This window comes from Balaenoptera borealis, assembly GCF_965194805.1.
Source record: "Balaenoptera borealis genome assembly, chromosome: 11".
Lineage (NCBI taxonomy): Eukaryota > Metazoa > Chordata > Mammalia > Artiodactyla > Balaenopteridae > Balaenoptera > Balaenoptera borealis.
This window is the reverse complement of record NC_138868.1, coordinates 99,811,682-99,831,714: the sequence shown is the minus strand read 5'-3', so window position 1 is coordinate 99,831,714 and position 20,033 is coordinate 99,811,682. Positions and strand designations below refer to the sequence as shown.

General features: G+C 34.7%; 1 protein-coding gene and 1 long non-coding RNA gene across 3 annotated transcripts in view; one reads left to right on the top strand and one right to left on the bottom strand.

Moving 5' to 3' along the window:
- The window catches only part of ARHGEF12 (Rho guanine nucleotide exchange factor 12), a 144,413-nt gene that overhangs the window by 67,085 nt on the left and 57,295 nt on the right, over window positions 1–20,033 (bottom strand). Inside the window, exons 2-4 of one of the 2 annotated variants that reach the window (XM_082341963.1) lie at window positions 13,360–13,383; window positions 11,742–11,827; window positions 10,071–10,127 (exon numbers count right to left, since the gene is read on the bottom strand). In XM_082341963.1, coding sequence (XP_082198089.1) covers window positions 10,071–10,127; window positions 11,742–11,827; window positions 13,360–13,383 — 167 coding nt within the window. The remainder of the gene's footprint in view (window positions 1–10,070; window positions 10,128–11,741; window positions 11,828–13,359; window positions 13,384–20,033) is intronic. The other variant, XM_082341964.1, reaches the window with a different exon arrangement.
- The window catches only part of LOC309605767, a 124,280-nt gene that overhangs the window by 82,401 nt on the left and 21,846 nt on the right, over window positions 1–20,033 (top strand). The window lies entirely within an intron of this gene.

Genomic DNA, 20,033 nt, shown 5'->3' with positions numbered 1-20,033 from the left:
CACTTTGATGGGAGTTTTCATCATGAATGGATGCTGAATTTTATCAAATGCTTCTTCTGCATCTGTTGAGATGATCATGTGATTTTTGTCTTTCCTTTTGTTAATGTGGTGTATCACATTGATTTGTGTATGTTGAACTATCTTTGTGACCCTGGAATAAATCCAACTTGATCATGGTACATGATCCTTTTTATGTATTGTAGGATTTCGTTTGCTTATATTTTGTTGAGGATTTTGCATCTATATTTATCAAAGATACTGGCCTGTAATTTTTTATAATGTCTTTGTCTGGTTTTGGTATCAGGTGGCCTCATAAAATGAATTTTGGGGTGTTCCCTCCTCCTCAATTTTTTGGAATAGCTTAAGAAGGATAGGTATAAGTTCTTTATATGTTTGGTAGGATTCCCCTGTGAAGCCATCTGGTCCAGGACTTTTGTTTGCTGGGAGTTTTTTTTTTTTTTTAATTATAGACTCAACTTCACTTCTAGTGATTGGTCTGTTCAAGTTGTCTGTTTCTTCTTGACTCAGTCTTGGCAGGCTGTATGTTTCTAGAAATTTGTCCATTTCTTCTAGGTTGTCTGATTTGTTGGCATATACCTGTTCATAGTATTCTCTTATGATTTTCTGTATCTCTGTGGTAACAGATGTTATTTCTCCTCTTTCATTTCTTTTTTTTTATTTGTTTGTTTTGTTTTTTGGTATATTTTTTTAATTGAAGTATTGTTGATTTACAACGTTGTGTTAATTACTGCTGTACAGCAAAGTGACTCAGTTATACATATATACACATTCTTTTTCATATTCTTTTCCATTATGGTTTAGCACAGGATATTAAATATAGTTCCCTGTGCTACACAGTAGGACATTAATGTTTATCCATTCTATATATACCAGTTTGCATCTGCTAGTCCCAAACTCCCAATCCATCCCTCGCCCACCCCCCGCCCCCTTGGCAATCACCAGTCTATTGTTTATGTCTGTGATTCTGTTTCTGTTTCATAGATAGGTTCGTTTGTGTCATATTTTAGGTTCCACATATAAATGATATCATATGGTATTTGTCTTTCTCTTTCTGACTTACTTCACTTAGTATGATAATCTCTAGCTGCATCCATGTTGCTGCAAGTGTGGCATTACTTCGTTCTTTTTTATGGCTGAGTACTATTCCATTGTATATACGTACCACGTCTTCTTTATCCATTCATCTGTCAATGAAGGTTGTTTCCATGTCTTGGCTATTGCAAATAGTGCTGCTATGAACATAGGGGTGCATGTATCTTTTCGAATTATAGGTTTGTCTGGATATATGCCCAGGAGTGGGATTGCTGGAACATATGATAATTCTATTTTTAGTTTTCTGAGGAACCTCCATACTGTTTTCCACAGTGGCTGCACCAACTTACATTCCCACCAAAAGTGTAGGAGGGTTCCCTTTTCTCCACACCCTTTCCAGCATTTGTTATTTGTAGACTTTTTAATGATGGCCATTCTCACAAGGGTGAGGTGGTACCTCATTGTAGTTCTGATTTGCATTTCTCTAATAATTAGCGATGTTTAGCATCTTTTCATGTGCCTATTGGCCATCTGTATTTCTTCTTTGGAGAAATGTCTATTTAGGCCTTCTGCTCATTTTTCGATTGGGTTGTTTGTTTTTTTGTTGTTGAGGTGTATGAGCTGTTTGTATATTTTGGAAATTAAGCCCTTGTCGGTCACATCATTTGCAAATATTTCCTCCCATTCTGTAGGTTGCCTTTTCATTTTGTTTATGGTTTCCTTTGCTGTGCAAAAGCTTATAAGTTTGAACAGGTCCTACTTGTTTATTTTTGTTTTTATTCTCTTTCATTTCTTATTTGCATCCTTTTTTCTTCTTGGTGAATCTGGCTAAAGGTTTATCAATTTTGTTTGTCTTTTCAAAAAATACCTTTTGGTTTCATTAATCTTTTCTATTGTTTTATCTCTAATTAATTTATTTCCTCTCTAATCTTTACTATTTCCTTCCTTCTACTGACTTTGGGCTTTGTGTGTTCTCTAAATCTTTTAGGTGGTGGTTAGGTTGTCATTTGAGATTTTTCTTGTTTCTTGAGAAAGGCCTGTATCACTATGAACTTCCCTCTTAGAACTGCTTTTGCCGCACCCCATAGATTTTGGAAAGTTTTGTTTTCATTTTCATTTGTCTCGAGGTATTTCCCAATTTCCTTTTTGATTTCATCATTCACCCATTGGTTTTTCAGTAGCATATTGTTTAGTCTCTACATGTTTGTTCTTTTCCTGTTTTTTTTTTCTGTAGTTGACTTCTAGTTTCATGCTGTTGTGGTTGGAAATTATGCTTGCTATAATTCCTACGCTCTTAAATTTGTTGAGGCTTGTTCTGTAACCTGGTATGTGATCTATCCTGGAGAACGTTCCATGTGCACTTCAAAAGAATGTGTATTCTGCATTTTCTGGGGGGATGTAGTGTCCTGTAGGTATCAATTAAGTCAAAGTGATCTATTGTGTCATTTGCAACCTCTGTTGCCTTACTGATTTTCTGTGTGGATGATCTGTCCATTGAGGACAGTGGGGTGTTAATGCCTCCTACTATTATTGTATTACTGTCAGTTTCTCCCTTTACATCTCTTAGTATTTGCTTTGTATATTTAGGTGCTCCTATACTGGGTGTGTCTATCTTAACGAGTGTAATACCCTTTTCTTGTATTGATCCCTTTTTCATTGTATAATCCCTTGTATTGATTCCTTTATCCCTTCTCTGTCTTTCATTATAGCTTTTGTCTTAAAGTCTACTTTATCTGATATGAGTATTGCTACCCCCACTTTCTTGTTGTTTCTGTTTGCATGAAATATCTTTTTCCATCCTCTCACTTTCGGTCTGTGTGCGTCTTTCACCCCGAAGTGAGTCTCTTGTAGGCAGCATATTGAAGGCTCTTGTTTTCTAATCCAGTCAGCCACCTTATGTCTTTTGATCAGAGCATTTAGTCCATTGACATTTAAAGTAATTACTGATAGGTACGTACTTATTGCCATTTTATTCCTTGTTTTGCAGTTGTTTTTGTAGTTCATAGTTCATTTCCTCTTCTTTTTGTTTCTGCCATTGTGGTTTGATGATTTTCTTTTGTAGTAGGCTTGAATTCCTTTCTTCCTTTCTTTTACAGTACCCTCTACTGTAGGGTTTTGATTTGTTGTTACCACTGGGTTCATATATGGTGACCCATAATTATATCTACTTGCTTTAAACTGATAATCATTTAAGTTCAAACATTCTAAAAGATCTACATTTTTTACTCCTCTCCCACACATTTTGTGTTTTTGAGGTCATATTTTACATCTTCATGCTTATCCCTTTACTGTTTATTGTATTTATAGTTGCTTTTACAATTTTTTAAAAGTGATCTTCAATCCTTACTGTATATTTACCATTCCCATTGGGATTTTCCCTTTCCTGTAGATTCTTACTTCTCTTCCATTTAGAGAAGACTTTTCAACATTTCTTTTACGGTAGGCTTAGTATTGCTGACTTCTTTTAGTTTTTGCTTCTCTGAGAAATTATTTACCTCTCCTTCTATTCTAAATGATAATCTTGCTGGGTAGAGTATCCTAGGTTGCAGATTTTTCCCCTTCAGGACTTTGAATATACCATGCCACTCCCTTCTGGCCTGCAAAGTTTCTGCAGAGAAATCAACTGATAGCCTTATGGGGATTCCCTTGTGTATGCCTCTTTGTTTTTCTATTGCTGCCTTTAGACTTCTCTCTTTATCTTTAACTACATTTTGCCATTTTAATTATGATATGTCTTGGTGTGGGTCTGTTTGGGTTCATCTTGTTTGGGAACCTCTATACTTTCTGTAACTGGGTATGTGTTTCCTTCTTTAGGTTGAGAAGTTTTCAGTCATAATTTCTTCAAATACATGTTTGATCCCCTTGTTTCTCTCTCTCATCTTTCTGGAACCCTTTTAATATAAACATTGGCATGTTTTATATTATCCCAAAGTTCTCATATGTTGCTTTTATTTTTTTTTAAATTTGTCTTTCTGTTTGCTGTTTTATTGGGTGATCTGCATTATTCTATCTTCTGGATCACTTATGCATTCTGTGTCATTCAGTCTGCTATTCATTGCTTCTAGAGTGCTTTTTATCTCAGAAGTTGAATTATCTATTTTTTATTGGGTCTTCTTTATGGATTCTAGTTCCATGTTAAAATGATCTGTGCTTAGATCAGTTCTCTTTCTTAATTCATTTAGCATTTTTATTACAAACTTCTTGAATTAATTATCTGGTAGACTGATTATCTGTTTCATTATTTATTTTTTCAGGGGTTTTCTCTTGCTCTTTTGAGAGTAGTTCCTCTTCCTTATCATTTTACTTAATGTTCTCTGTCTCTATGAATTTAGGTGAAACAGTTATCCATTGTGGTCTTGAGGGATGTTTTTATCTGGGAGCATCCCACTGTAGACTGTATATGCCCAGTGTCTCTGGTGTGAGGGCTGAACTTGATGTAGATGCCAGCCACATTTTTCCTCAGGGTACGCTAGCCACTATCACCTTGATAGGGAGTGTGGCTGGTGTTGGGGGAACTAGAGGCTGCACAGGGTCTAAGGCTAGATTTCCTCTCTACTCAGTGGCAGTCACCGCCTTGTCAGGGGTGGGGTCTGTTCTCAATTTGCTGGAGCAGAATCTCTGATGGTCAGGCTCCAGCTGGCTCTGTTCCTTTTAAGTGTGTGTTTTGTTGGCAAGCCAGTACCTGCATACTCCTCACAAGTGGAGTCTAGGCTTCTCCAGCTTTTCTATTTGTCCCACTGGTTCTCCAAGCAGCCAAGGAGGCCTGTCTCCTCTACAGAGGATCCCAGAACTGGGATGCCCAGTCTGTGGCTCCCCAGGGTGAGTGTCCACCCATGCTATCTCCCTTTTCCTCTTAGTTCCCTTCTAGGGGCAGAGATCTCAGCCTGATGCTTTTCTTCCCATCCTACCCAATTACGTGGGAATCTTTCTTGCAGCCTTGGTTGTATAGCAGTTTTTCTGCCAGATTCCAGTTAGTTTTCAGTGAGAATTTTTCCACATGTGGATGTATTTTTCATGTTTTTAGGAGTAGATGAGCTCCATATCCTCTTACTCCACCACCTTGATCCCCCTTTCCAATGCAGCATTTGAAACCCATATAAAAAAGACTGTTTTTTACTCAAAAGTGAATTACCAAGGATTGTATTTTGAAAGTGAAAAAAATTAAGTCTTTGTAATGCTTTGCTGTGGGGAGGGGAAGAAGTCTTTAAGGTATTCTGAAAAAGGTGAAAAAGTACTCTCAAGTTTCACTGTAATACATTCCTTGAACAATGCAACAACTATATTGCCAAACAGAAAACTAATGAAAATGCAAGGCAACATGCTAAACCTTTCATACTGCATTTACTTTAGGAAAAGCACATTAGTCCTTCTTCACCTTTGATTTTATTACATGATCAAACTTCTCTAAGTCTCACCTCTTAAAAATTAGCTTCAGGGAAGGGTGTGGAGAAAGACCATGTGCAACTCCATAAAAACAGCTCATTTTTAAACTGCTGCCAGACATCATGTTTTATGAGTTAGACCTCAGATAATCCTTTGATTAAGAAGTTTCTTGATTCTAAATGCATAATGCTGCCAGCAAGAGGAGGCTTAAGTTCCAAGCATGCCGATTTCATTCTTTTAGACTATAACCAACAGTAAGTCTCTTTTCAAAGTTACATTTTCTTCTACCTTAAAATTTTTCAAAGGAAAGAAAAATCCAATTATGATGAATCAACATTGTATTCCATCAATTCTCTTTACTAAAATACTTCATCCCAATCTCAACAACCACTCATTCAAAACTCACTTAATTGAGTGACTCCAGTGTGTCAGGCATTATGGGAGATACAAAGATGAATATAAATACAAATAACTTGATACAAAGCAGGATGTCAAAGTTCAGACAACAAAAGTAACTGGGTAAACCTAGGAAAGCCCTATGAAAGAGGCAGTATTTGAACCTAGGCCTTGAAGGATGGGGAGGATTCTAATAGTGAGTTATAGGAGATAATCCATTCAAAACAATGGGAATGGCATGAGCAAAGAGGACCAAGCCACAATTGGGAAAGGAAAATTTGGAGGACAGTCTGGTACCTTTGGGTGAACAGTACTAGATTAATGGAGAATGATGAATTGGAAACAAATTATGGCATATCTTAATAACTATTTGTACTTTCTCAAAAAGTGAATGACCAAATCCTTACTTCAGTAACACTCATCTGACTGAATACAGTAGAATGGAGAAAAGGAAGTGAATCAATGTGAAATAAACATGAAAGAAGGTTATGAGTCTATTAAAATAGTCTAATGACATGACAAACTGAACAAAGCAGTGGAGATGAAACCAAACAGCAGGGGGTGAAAAATAATGTGATGGTAGAATCAATTAAACCTAGCAAGTAGTTGACAATAGAGGACAAGAGAAAGGGAGAAGTCAAAGATAAATTTAAGAAAATAAGACTAAGTAAATGGGAAAATGACCATGCCATTAAAAGAATCAGGGAAATCAAGGGGAAGATTGATTTCCAGCCATAGTTAACAATGATAAATTCCAGATTGCTCATTTGGATTTGAAGGATAGTTAGAGTGCAAGTATTCCGCAAACAGTTATAAATATGAGACTGGAAACAGGGAGAAAGATTAGGGACAGAAACTTGAGTCATGCCTATATTTGTATGGAAAAAGAAATCAAGTACAGAAAAGACAAAACCATTATAAAGAGAAAAGAAACAGGTTGATTTAATATTATATACACCAAAGAAAGGGCATCAACATTGCCTAATGGCACAAGGGGAAGCTGAGAACTGAGAAAAAGTTCATAAATTTTCAAGGTGGATATTTTGATTCACCTTCCAGATAGTATGGGTTCAGAAGTCAGATTTTAAGAGGTTAGGAAGTGAGTGATTTATGAGGACACAGAAGGTTCATGTAGAATGCTCTTCACAAGGTTGAAGAAAAAAGAGAGAATAATAACTTGATGAGAGTAAAAATCAAACCAAGAAGTTTTCATTTTACAGATATGAGAAGCTGGAAAAAATATATATATATGAATTAAAAGAAAATACACTCTGAAGTATCCAAACCTGGATATTTCAAGTACTAACAATTCGCTTCTGTTATGGACTAAATGTTTGTGTCACCCCCACAAAATTCATATGTTTAAACCCTAACCCTCAACATGATAGTACTTGGGGATGAGGCCTTTGGGGAGGAATTGGGGTTAAATAAGCTCATAAGAGTGAGGCCCTCATGCTGGGATTAGTATCCTTATAAGATACCAAACAGCTTGTTCTCTCTTTCCCTCTCTACACGTGCTTGCACGAAGGAAAAGACCATGTGAGCACAAAGCAAGAAGGTGGCTGTCTTTAAACCCGGAGAAGAGCTCTCACCAGAATCTGACCAATGCTGGCAGCCTGACTGCATATTTCTAGTCTCCAAAACTGTGAGAAAATAAAATTCTGTTGTTTAAGCCAAGTCTCTGGTATTTTGTTATAGAAGCCCCTCTGGTAGTTTGTTACAGAAGTCTTTTTGAAACAGACTAAGACAGTTTCAAAAAGACATGGTTTATTTTCTTGTACATAACACCATCAGCTGTAATCTCTTCATGACACCAAGACAGAAGTTAGGAAGAAGCTGTAGACTAACTCAAAATTCCCCTGCTAAATCTCTCATATTCCTCAAACCCCCACAAAATTTCTCCATTACAATATTAGTAAGGAAAATAGAAAATTAAGTATCATTAAAATTGCAGATCAGAAAATATATCTGTACATGGTCAACAGACTCCAAAAGGTTCAGAGGGGAAAATAAGGGGAAAAGGAACAAATATTGACCTACTGCGCTGGGAAGAAACTTAACAAAGAAGTGAATACAAAACAAACATTTGGTTTCCTCTTAAAATGAGCAAAGTAAATCTATCTCACAAAATGGCTCTAAAAATGGCTAGGGAAGTTTAAATAAATAATTTGTAAGTGAATGACTAGTATTTGTGTGAAGTACCCAGCTAACAATTTTACCCCAAGAGAAGACAATGTATAATCTTAAAAGTTAAAAGTGGGCTTGTTAAGAGACCCTACACTAAAGCAATGTCACCAGTTGCTATGATTCTACTCAGTCATATACCAGTATTTCCAAGCTTTCCATAACTCTCTAGAGATTCCTTTTCACCCACGCTAACTGCACACAGTCTGAAGAAGTCTATTCACACAGGTGATAAAATATTTGTAATGTCAAAGAGATTTAAGTTAGCATGCTAACTCTGTTCTGATCAACTCATCCCTCTCAAAAGTGCTTTTTGAGAACTCATGGCTCAGTTCCTTCCAAAAAAGGTATTTCAAGGGTTCTCAAGAAACAAACACAGAGAAGCCACACCTTACTTCCCCATTACCACTTAAAATGTTTCTATTACTACCAAGCCAATGGCATGTCTGAACTAGTGTTAATATTCCCATCGCTGGTAAGAAAAATCTTAGTATACTATTTCTAGTCATGGATTCCTAAATTGTTAGTCTCATCCAAAGCAAACAGCAAGCTTTTGCATACATACCACAGATCTAGGAAAATGGTGGGGGAGATGAAATTACAACATTGCAAAGGTTGCTGGAAAAGAATGGTGCTATAAAGATAGTGTTCACATTCCTAAGAAGAGAATAAACCATAGGAAGTTCTTTATATAGAACAGAAAGACAGAGTCTCAAGAACTTATGAGGAGCCAAATACTTTGGAAGGAAGAAAAAGCATGAACTTGACATGCTATAGGGCATGGTACACATTTCCTGTTGAACTACTGTAAAAGGTTTAACTACACAGAAAAAGTACTGGTCACATAAACCCAAGCAAAGAACTATATGTATGTATCTAACACAGAGGCATTAACTGATTTATAACCAAACACAGGCCTCATAATACTAAATAGTATCTGACATCATGTGTTCAAGTGTCAGGAGATATAAATTATAAAGTGTCTTAAAAGAGAAAGGGGGCATTTTCACGTATTTTTTCCTTTCATGTGCATATCAAGCTAGGAAACAGCTGCACCCAGGGAAACTTCCACTTGATAGACTTTTGGCTCTATTGGAGAAGACCTGGTTTTCCTTTGAGGCCAAATTTGGAATCTTCTTTTAAAAAAAAAACTTACTGGTCTTTCAGAGATTATTTTAAAAGTCTAGGTTCCAGGCAGTGCTTCTCTTATCCACTTTTCTCAAAACACTGATTAGATGACAAATCAAGAAAAGAGGGCAGGTAAAACTGTGCAGAAGAAAAGGAAAAATATGTCTGAAATTCACAAACATGGTTTATATTATCTTTGGAAGACAGGACATAGCCTGGAAATATTAGTGTTTTAATCATCTGTTGCAAACTTGACCAGTCAGGTTAAAGCTGCTCTTTGTGAAGATTATTTTTTAAAGGTGTCATTTTGAAATTTTCCCATTGAGAATAAGCTTTGGGGAAACTTATGAAAGGCAGAGACATTCTTCATGCTACAAAAATAAAATACTTAGGCTATTTTTGCTGTTGTAGATAAATTACACAAGAACAGCATTTCCAGATGATGAGGCAATTAAAAATAAAGAAACAATTAAAAATAAAATTAAAATTCCAAAGAACTGCTAACACATCAAACTATACCAGTACTATACTTAGAGAAAAAGACTGGTAGCACTGATGAAATTCTACATGATCCAAACTCTGCAAACGGGACATGGGAAGAAAATGCCAAGAATTCAAAGCTCATCCATATTATTTGGAGAAACTTGACCCAAACATATTAGAGATAATCACTTTCCTAACATAAACAAGATGAAGGAGAAGATGGGTAATGTGCCTATTCTTACTCTACAATGTTAGTTTCTAGCAATCTTAAGCTTCCACATCACAGCCACATTAAAACCCCAGGCTCCCTTTCCCTGCAATAGATCATGCCATGCAGAGCAGACACAAGAGACTGCAGTTAAAAAAAAAGAAAGAAAGAAAGAAAAGAAACAGCATGAAGCAAGCTCCAAAGATGCAAGGCTGAATTGGCTACATTAGCTTACCATATATCTCGGATCTACTCTCCTCTGAACTAGACTTTGTCTTCTTGGAGGAGCTATCTGCACAGGAGCGGGAGAAAAGGAGAGAGATATAGAAAATATGGAGACCAATGTAAGGGGAAAAATTCATGGGGGAAAAAAGAATGAATCATGATCAAGTTAAATCGTGCAAACACAAAGTATGAACATCACAGGTGATAGCCCTTAGAATAGTCACGAACAGCACAGGTAATGACATATTTTAGATTTATCAAAGAAAAGACAGTGCAATAAAAATATGTTCAAACAAAACAATACATGAAAAGTCTACAAAATATATCATCTGACAATTGTAGAGATGACAAAAGCACTAAAAGCTGTAATAATCTCATTATGAAGCACTGAATACCACTTTGCTAATCTGTCTCTGGAGATAGGCACATCACAGATGACCAATACAGAGTAAGTCAATCTAACAAGACTATAATGCTTTGATGAGCATAGGGCAGAAACATGTGACCCTAATTATCAAGACAGTAACTAATCATATAAATGAAAGCCTCTGAGCCCTATGACATCAAAATTAGGTGTCAGAAATAAAGAATTATTTCTTAATGGAGATGCAAGAAGTTACATATTACATACTTCCACCACCAAAGCCTCCTAAATTGATGATTGGGATTTCATTTTTCACCTACCACCCAAGATGCAGGTAACTTAGTAGCTATTCACTTCCCATTCTTCCCTTCCTAGATAATATTTATATTTTTCAAAATAAACTAGCAGTCTTTACTAAAAGTATAAACAATCTTAATTCGACAGAAAAAATACTCCATTAAAAATTATACTTCTAAGTGAAAATACTTAAAAATAGATATATTATACTTATGTATCTGAGACCTTAGCATTTACTTACTTCATCTTTTGTCATAGGAACATACAAGTAATAAAAGAGTATATGAACAAAGAATAAGTTTCAAATGACAAAAGCAAAATTATCAAGCAATTTTTATAAATTAAATACTTAGTGGGTTTACAAGGGGAAAGCAAAGGCCTATATATTACAAGAGGGGTTCAACCTATACATACAAAATTAAGAATATAAATAGTCAAAAGTCCACCAGCATGAAAACTCTAGGAAAGATCAACACTACTGAGATTGAAAGACAGCTGTCTGAGTTTAGAATACTCTTTGAAGAAAAAGGGATTTCCATTCATTTGCTTATTCTAAAATGAGATGATCATTAATTTTAAATTATTTTATCTAATACTCCAACTTACCATGACCACACCTGAATTTTTAGATGACTACAGAATATGTAGTTGTTATCAAGCCTTGATTATAGCCTTGATTTTATAAACATGCTACTGTTCATACCTAGGATTTACCCAAGTTCTTGGTCTGACCAAAATCTCCAATTATGATACAATAACCATTTCTATTAGCATCATTATTTTAAAATATAATAGAGCCTATAATGATGTTTCCATAGTGGAATCCATAGTGTTGAAAGTTAAAAATGCTTGTATTCCTCCTGAGTGCAAAGGTTTTATATTACATAATTGAAGAGGAAGGAGAGTCTTAAACAGATCAAACAGCTACTGCTGGGTGTTTCAGGTGGTCATGCAGCTTAAAGTGTTATTACTGGAAACTTCACTACTCTCAATATTCTTTGGCAGAACAAAGCGCTTTACCTGTGGGGTCAAAATCATGTGATGTACTGCGCTCAACTTTCTGCTTCTTATCTGTTGGTGACTCTCGGTTCAAAATACTTCCATGCCTAAATTAAATAAAAGCAATTAAATATTTTACTATAAGAAAATCAATGGAATAAAAACTTAATTTAAAAATCCCAAGTGTGTCTTACAAAGAGAAACCAAGAAATCAGTTTACCTTACACAGTCTCATAAACCTCTCTAATTTATATTTTTCAAGAAGTTTTAAAATTCAGTCTATGCTATGTTTAATACAGAGTCTATTTACCTGGTTATAAAAAGTGCTTAAAAATAATGAGTGGTATTTAGTAATAAAGTCTATTTTATTCTGAGAAATAACTGCTTAAAACCTTTTAGTGGTTTTCACAGGTTAATCACTATTATTTCCATTTAACAGATAAGAGAACAGTACCTAAAAGTAATTAAACATATTCCCCAACCCCTATGTATATTATGGCCAGGTTCAAAATCACTGTGTAAATACAGCATGGATGAGAACAGTTTTAAAAAAGAAAAATCTTAGGCAAGGCTTTTTTTTTTTTTTTTTAATTGGGGTATAGTTGTTTTACAATGTTGTGTTAGTTTCTACTGTACAGTGAAGTGGAGTTCCCTGTGCTATACAGCAGGTTATTATTAGTTATCTATTTTATACATATTAGTGTATACATGTCAATCCCAATCTCCCAACTCATCCCACCCCTCCACTCCCCGCCCCTGCTCTCTCCCCTTGGTGTCCATACATTTGTTCTCTAGGGCAAGGCTCTCTTAAAGCCTGCCTATAATTCTTGCCACAGAAGTCTTTCCAAGGCCCAGATGACATAAGAATTATTATTTTTCCTATGACCTACCCAATTATACTTGATCAGATAATGGCTGGGCAGCAAACAAGACCACTACTATAATACATACACTTCTAATTACTTGAAATGCCAAGATTAGCGTTGGTATCCTGGACAATGCCATCACTAGAAATGATAAAAGTACTATAATAATTAGGAATGACATACTACCTACATTTTAAATAATACATACAACAATTAAGATGAGAGAGAAAAAAGATGCTGAAGAACGAGTACTGAGGAAGAGGCGTTTAATCCCAGGAAATGAATAAATATGGAGATACAGATATAGGCACAGACATATTTGGACATTTTGGATTTTTTCCTTTACTGTCTTAGGGTAATTAAGACTGATCCAGTTTGTCAAAGTTCATTAACTAAAAAGGCAGTTACAGTTACCCAAGTGATAAAACACATCAAAAACTGGCAATCCATTTACACTCCCCAAGCTACTCACAACTGAAAACAGTCACAATAGATTTTAAAATTAAATCTCTTCATAGGGAGTGATCTTAAGCATCAATTTGAACAAACTTTTAAAATGCTTATATTAAAAACATTGGAAATGTTATCAAAATAATGCTGTCTTCCAGAAAAAATACGCAACACCTGTTATATTTTAAATTTGTAAAACATTTTGAAACTTTAAACTACTTAAATCCACATTTTCTAAAACCACAAAAATGCACCATAATTTCAAAGGAACACTTCTAAGTAAAATTTAACCTAAATATATGAAGTGCAACTGAACAACTTACCTTATAGGTTTTTTGAGGGGAAACCTGAAACAAAGAAAAAACAAAAAGAATAGATGTAGTTATTTCACTTGCAAGATTGTTATTAAGCTTATTCATTCTACAAAACCAGAATAAGGGATTTAAATCTTATACTAACTTTCCCAAAGCAAGATTCAACAAACAGGTGGAGTTGGATACCATTTTTTAATATCTTAACTACTTTGTTAAATCTTAAATTGCAGGTGCATTTACCATCAGCTGTCCCTGAGTATGGGTTCTCTTTTTAAAAATTCAAATAATAATAGCAATAGCTACATTTATTGAGAGCTTAGTAGATGCTAAGCACTATTCTAAACTGTTCACATGTATTATTTTTTAATCCTAAAAAAATAACTATGAAGATATTATTTCCATTTTACAGATTGAAAAAACTTAAGCAAAGAGAAATATTTTACCATTAAAATATTATATTTAGTTTTCCTAGCAAGAAAAGTTCCTTCTTCACCTTTCCCCATCCAAAATATCTGGGTACTGATTACTGCTCTATTGGTTGGTCTGTGTCTAACCTTTGATCATGATTAAATCATGATTCTCAACTATTTATGTTTAGATAATACCAGAAATCTAGAAAAAATTACCATTGGGGTACTATCAGTTATTAAAAATATATTCCAAAAGTAGAAAACAAAGGTACTTAAAAATTTTTTTCAGTTCTGTAAGCTAAAAGAACTACAGCCTTTTCTCCTGGTTGTCTTTTTTAAAGGAACTATTACTGGAAGCTTCTTGATAAGAGTTTGATGCTATACATAAATGCTAACTTAAGTCTAAAAGAGTGTTCTCAAACATCCTCCCATACCTCTTCTCATTTCTGTCCTTTTTAGAATTATCTCAACCTATAACATTTTATGTAAAGATTATTTAGGTGATAAGGACAGGGCTTATTAAGAATATCAGTAAATTTTTTTAAGGCTACTAGTAAGGGTAGTATGAAATAAACATAAAATGATACCTGACTATTTTATTTGGCATGGAGGTAGTTTAGTTTTAAAAAAAAAACCTTAGTCTAAATATAACTTTAATTACAAATCCTTTTAACTCCTACATAAATAAAAATTGATTCACAGAAAAAGACAGAGAATCTAAAAACTTCCCTAATAAGCTATAGCATATTAACTTATGACCAAGTTAGGGATAACAAGGAAAGGGGGTTCTGGGATAAAAGAGAGGACACTGCTCTAGAGAATATACTGATTACAGAAGATTACCAAATCTTCAGAAATAAGAGTTCCTAAGTAGTCCATCCTTACTTGTTGGGGGAGGTGGAAGGGAATGGGATTTAAATTTAAAGATGAACATAAAAGTTGGCAGAAAAGAATTCCCAGCTGAATTTCTGCAAAGGATAATACCTGCAGTTAGCAACCTTAGCCACTTGTACTGACTGCCATTATAAAAATTCCTACCCAAAAACAATGCTGCTTGCGTCAGAAACTGCATCATCCAGGGAGATTCTGGTAAAGAAACCTGGAAGTTCCCAGACTATTGAGTGTAAACCAGTTTCCTGAGTTATTTTCTCTTACAAGGGAATGGAAAGGAAGGGAAAGAGGACAAAAATGGAATGAGAAGATAAAGAAGAAGGACCACCCTACAGTATAACTCGCTTATCATAATCGACTTACTATATTCATAAAGTACAAAGAACTTTTCTCAAGAAAATCTTTATTTACATCACAATACTTTTTCTCTAGTCACCAAATTCCACTTTCAAGTATGTGGTAAAACAAAGAAATATGTATGTACCTATGTATGTGCAGTTGCATGTATGCAAGTAACAAAGTCAAGGGCCCTCCTGGCTATTTCATTCTTCCCTCTGCTCCAGCTAAGAAAATCACCAAGAGAATCCCATGGTTTGTAAAATCCCTACCATCTGCTGGATATTGAGATGAAGATGTAATCAGATAGCTGGAAATAGAAAGCTAGAACCCCAAAGAAAAACTTGGGGCTAGAGTCGTAGATTTGAGTCACCAACCTATTGATGGCCATTGAAATTTAAAACAGCAGGTAAAGAGAAAACACCAAGGATCAAATCCTGGGGAAAAGAAACCTAGCTTCTGAACAACTGAGAAAGGATGTGAGAGCCAATGAAGGAGATTAAGAAGATAAATCAGAATAGAGAAAGGGTTGTCCTAGGAACCAGTAAAGAAGAGATAATACTATCAAATGCTACAGAAAGGTAGGTCTAAAGGCTAAGAAATGGCCATATTCTAAGCAACAGAGTAACCCAACACAAGGCTGATGAAACAATTCTGGTGTACAAAATCCCGTTTTCAAGTCCCTGTCCATTGTATAGTCCAATCATAAAACTGTGAAAATCTCCTTTGGTTAGATATTTAAGTAGAACAGCTGTATTTGAATGCTGACATGTTGGATATGCCTACTTAATCAAATGTGTCTGGCTTTTGAAAGTATCATATTGATGACGTGGACATTTAGCCAACAATGAACATGTTTCGTGCATATTTATATATGTGTGTATGTATTCTGCTAGTTATAAGACAAAGTCAAACTGCCAATATGAAGAACCATAATATGTAAAGAAAAGGGTTATCAGGAATTTGAGCCATTGGGATAAGGTGACTAGATGTCCCTATTTTTGATTACCTATACTAAGCATATTCGTATGCCAAAAATCCTAACCAAGGGCCTTAAATGTCACAACACTTTCACTCACTTGACTCAGGATGCCTCTTCCTTGTTAGCTCTGAGCTCTAGTATTAAATCACTAGGTAGCAGTATACAGAGGCCTCCCCCAATTTTTTATTTTCCCATTCCTCCCGATATGTTATTATAGAGGGAAATGTGATTTGGTAATTAAATAACCCTAACCTATAATTAATATATAGTGGAGTAAAACTTCCATTTTTTAGCCAGGTTTTTGTTTTTTGGGGTTTTTAAAATAAATTTATTTATTTATTTTTATTTATTTTTGGCTGTGTTGGGTCTTCATTGCTGCACGCAGACTTTCTCTAGTTGCAGCAAGCAGGGACTACTCTTCGTTATGGTGCGCGGGCTTCTCGTTGCGGTGGCTTCCCTTGTTGTGGAGCACAGGCTCTAGGCGCGCAGGCTTCAGTAGTTGTGGCATGTGGGCTCAATAGCTGTGGCTTGCGGGCTGTAGAGCGCAGGCTCAGTAGTTGTGGTGCATGGGCTTAGTTGCTCCGCGGCATGTGGGATCTTCCCGGACCAGGGCTCAAACCCATGGCCCTGCATTGGCAGATGGATTCTTAACCACTGTGCCACCAGGGAAGTCCCAGACAGGTTTAACAATATTCTACAATATACGTACACGATGTTATAATTGTTTTTAAGATTTTAAAACTTAAAACTTTTAGGATCGTTAAACAGAATTTCTTCTGGATCAAAAATATTGCAAAGAACTGCCAAAGTTTTGTGTCATCACATATTTGCTTATAATAAATAGCCTACTAGAAATCGTATTTTCCTTTTATTGATTTTGGTGAGAAAAGAGCTAGCCTTTTGATACTACTCCAGTGAGAAGTGTTCTGAAAGAAGAAATAGGGATATCACAATCAAACCTTAATTCCTACTCTCTGCCTCCTCCAAGATATTAGATTTTTCTCCCTTGGGTTTAGTTTTGATGAGGAGTTTCAGAGTTAGATGGTTCTTAATAATGGATAACTGAAATGAAGGGGAGGAAGTTAAGGAAATCTTACCTACATTGGATAGTGGTCAAGCTTTTATTAACAGTCAAACAATGTTAGCTACTAAATTTAGAATTCTCAAAAATTCCATTGTAAGATACATCCTGATTTTAGTGATATTAAAATGCAGGGGGAAAAAAATCACTCCAGTGAGGAGAGTTACTAGACAAAGAACTCTGCAAAACAGATAACAATTAAGATAATTCTAAGGCTCAACCCCTCATAAAATGATAATAAATAATAGTGAAAAAAACAGACTATTCCAATATTGTTATAGTCAATGAAAATTACAAGTGATCTCAGGGCCTTAGGTTCAGGGACTCCTAGAAAAAATATAACTAGGCTCATATTCTAGTTTCACAATGAAAAGGTACTTGAACGTGGGCAAGTTGCTTAACCTCTCTATCTGTAAAACAGTGACAATACTAGACCTACCTCACAAGTTTGTTTTGAGGATTAAATCAGAAAATGAGAAGCATTAAATGAGAAGCACTGCCTAGCACATAGTAACCACTTAATTATTATTACCTATTAGGGAGAACAAAAATAAAATCTGAACTTTAGCTGCATGACTTCAAATTCAATAGAAAATAAAAATAAAGACTAACAATATTCCAATCGGTTTTTAGCTCAGTAAAATCCACAGAAATGCATAATTCAAAGCCAGTGATGAAACTATAAACTTAACTTGCCAAGTCATATTATATAAAATTAATGGCACTACTCAAGTTAACAAACTTCCCAGATGCTACAGGGTAAGAAAAAATATCAGGTTACGACCAAAACTTTTAATTTTCCTGGCAAGTAAGGTCAGTGATTTTTTTTAAACATAGTGAAATTATGTTGACCATACCTGCCACTTAGCAAAAAAGTCCATTATTTCCTCATCTCCTTTAAAATACCAAGAATGATTAAGGCATTCTGTGTCCCAGATGTAAATCGAGTTTTTCATTTATATATTTCTATAAAATAATTTAAATAACCTGAAGCATAGCACTTAATTTTGAAATTACTCTAATATGAATATGAACCAGCTAGCTCAAGTATTATATCATTTTTCACAAAATAACAAACATAACAGCTAAAAGAACATTTGTCTACAATACGCAGTGCCCATAAGTATAGGGATTCAGAACATAGTACTGACTTCAGCTGAACTGTTAATTCAATCTTTAGATCTCTGGACAGCAAGATTCATAGAACCAATAGTAGTAAATGACCACTACCACTTCCCTCCTCCCCACCAAAAAAAAAAACACCAATCATAAATTCTTTTGCCACTTATAATTTATAACTGGTCTAGCTTAGAGTCACTAAAAGAACTAAAAATTTTGGAACTAGCCAAAAAAAGTCTGAACATTATCTACCATTGTACTTTTTTACTAGCATATATATCCAAAGCATGAAAAGTTTAGCAGAGCTGGCAATAAAACATTAATTAGTTATATCAGAAAGGCTCTAAAGCAGAAGCTACAGCTGACAGGATGACTCATGGAGAATTCTTCATGGTGTTATTAGTTTTAAACTTGTGGACCTTGCAATACAAACCACAGAATGACAAGAAACAAGGAGCTCAGTTCTGTGTAAAATCCAAAAATGATTCACTAGAATGTAATGTAAGATCTCAAATTAACTTTTAAAACATAGCTTAGAATACTGCCACTTTTACTGAAGAACTGAAACACAAGACAGACCCTAAGTAAATGTCTCTTATTTCTTGGACATACTTTGACAAATCAAATAGTAAATTCTAAATTATTTTAATTCCCTCTGCCAGAGCTATTATAAATTGCATATTGGTTGTTTCTGAACTGGAAAAAGTAATTCACAATAAAAATAACAGTTTATTAAACTTTCATCTCTTTATTGACAATCTGGAACATTATCACTTTTGTGAGTATTTCCTGTAAGGTTTCTAAATGAATTTCCTTTGAGATCATAAGTGTCACCATTAACTTAGTGTCTTTTTAGACTTCAAATTATTCACTCCAAAAAAAAAAAAAAAACGAGTAAAAAAAAAAAAGCTTGAAAAAGTCTGAGACCCTCAAACTACTTAAGTATACTCATCTCATTAAATACCATTCAAACCATCAAATCCATTATTAAACAAATATCAGCAAGAAACTGGACTCTACGGAATAATCTCATGACATAAATCAGGGACAATGTATGATTTTCATTAGATAAGGATTTAAATCTTAATCTTTTTTCACAGTTCCCTATTTCAGGATATGTTTGTGAAAATAAAAATGAGAGAGAGAAAAAAAGGCCTCAATCTAGGATAGGCATGTTTCCCAACAAGATTTTACATAACATATATTAATATTAAATGTTCAAATTTTGTAAACTTAAGTGACAATGTGCAAAATTTGTTAGGACAAGCTGCTTTCTGCAAATTTGCAGAAAGATACAATTGTGCTTCTGAAGAAGTAGAAAGTCTTAGTTATTAGCTTTTTACCTTTTGCATTGAGGTGCCACTGAGACAAGCTTCAGCATTAATCAGAGCTTGACAATTTCATAAAATATAAAATTAAAATATAAAATATGTCAAATAATATTTTATTTTCTATTATATAAAAAAGTTCTACTCAAAATTTAAATTATTATGTATCAGTTAAAAAATAGAATTCTGTAGCAAGGAATACCAATTAAACAAGAAAACAAATTATAATGGATTTATCTTAAGTGCGCCTAAACATTTCTTATCAAGTGTCAACACAATTACAGGAATAGGACTCTTTTATTTCTAAAATCTTGGGAGAAGGAAAAATAACCAAAACTACACTAACTCCCAAATCACAAAAGATTATTCTTGATCTCTGCTTACCTTCAGGTGTTGGTACTTGGTGTGCGCTCATTCCTTGAATACAAGAAGGCTAATCACTGCCATAGCTATACTTAACCCAAGTTAAATGACAAGGACTGCCCCCAAAATCACAAAATCACAAGAAAATATAGGGAATGAGGAAAGTATAAACT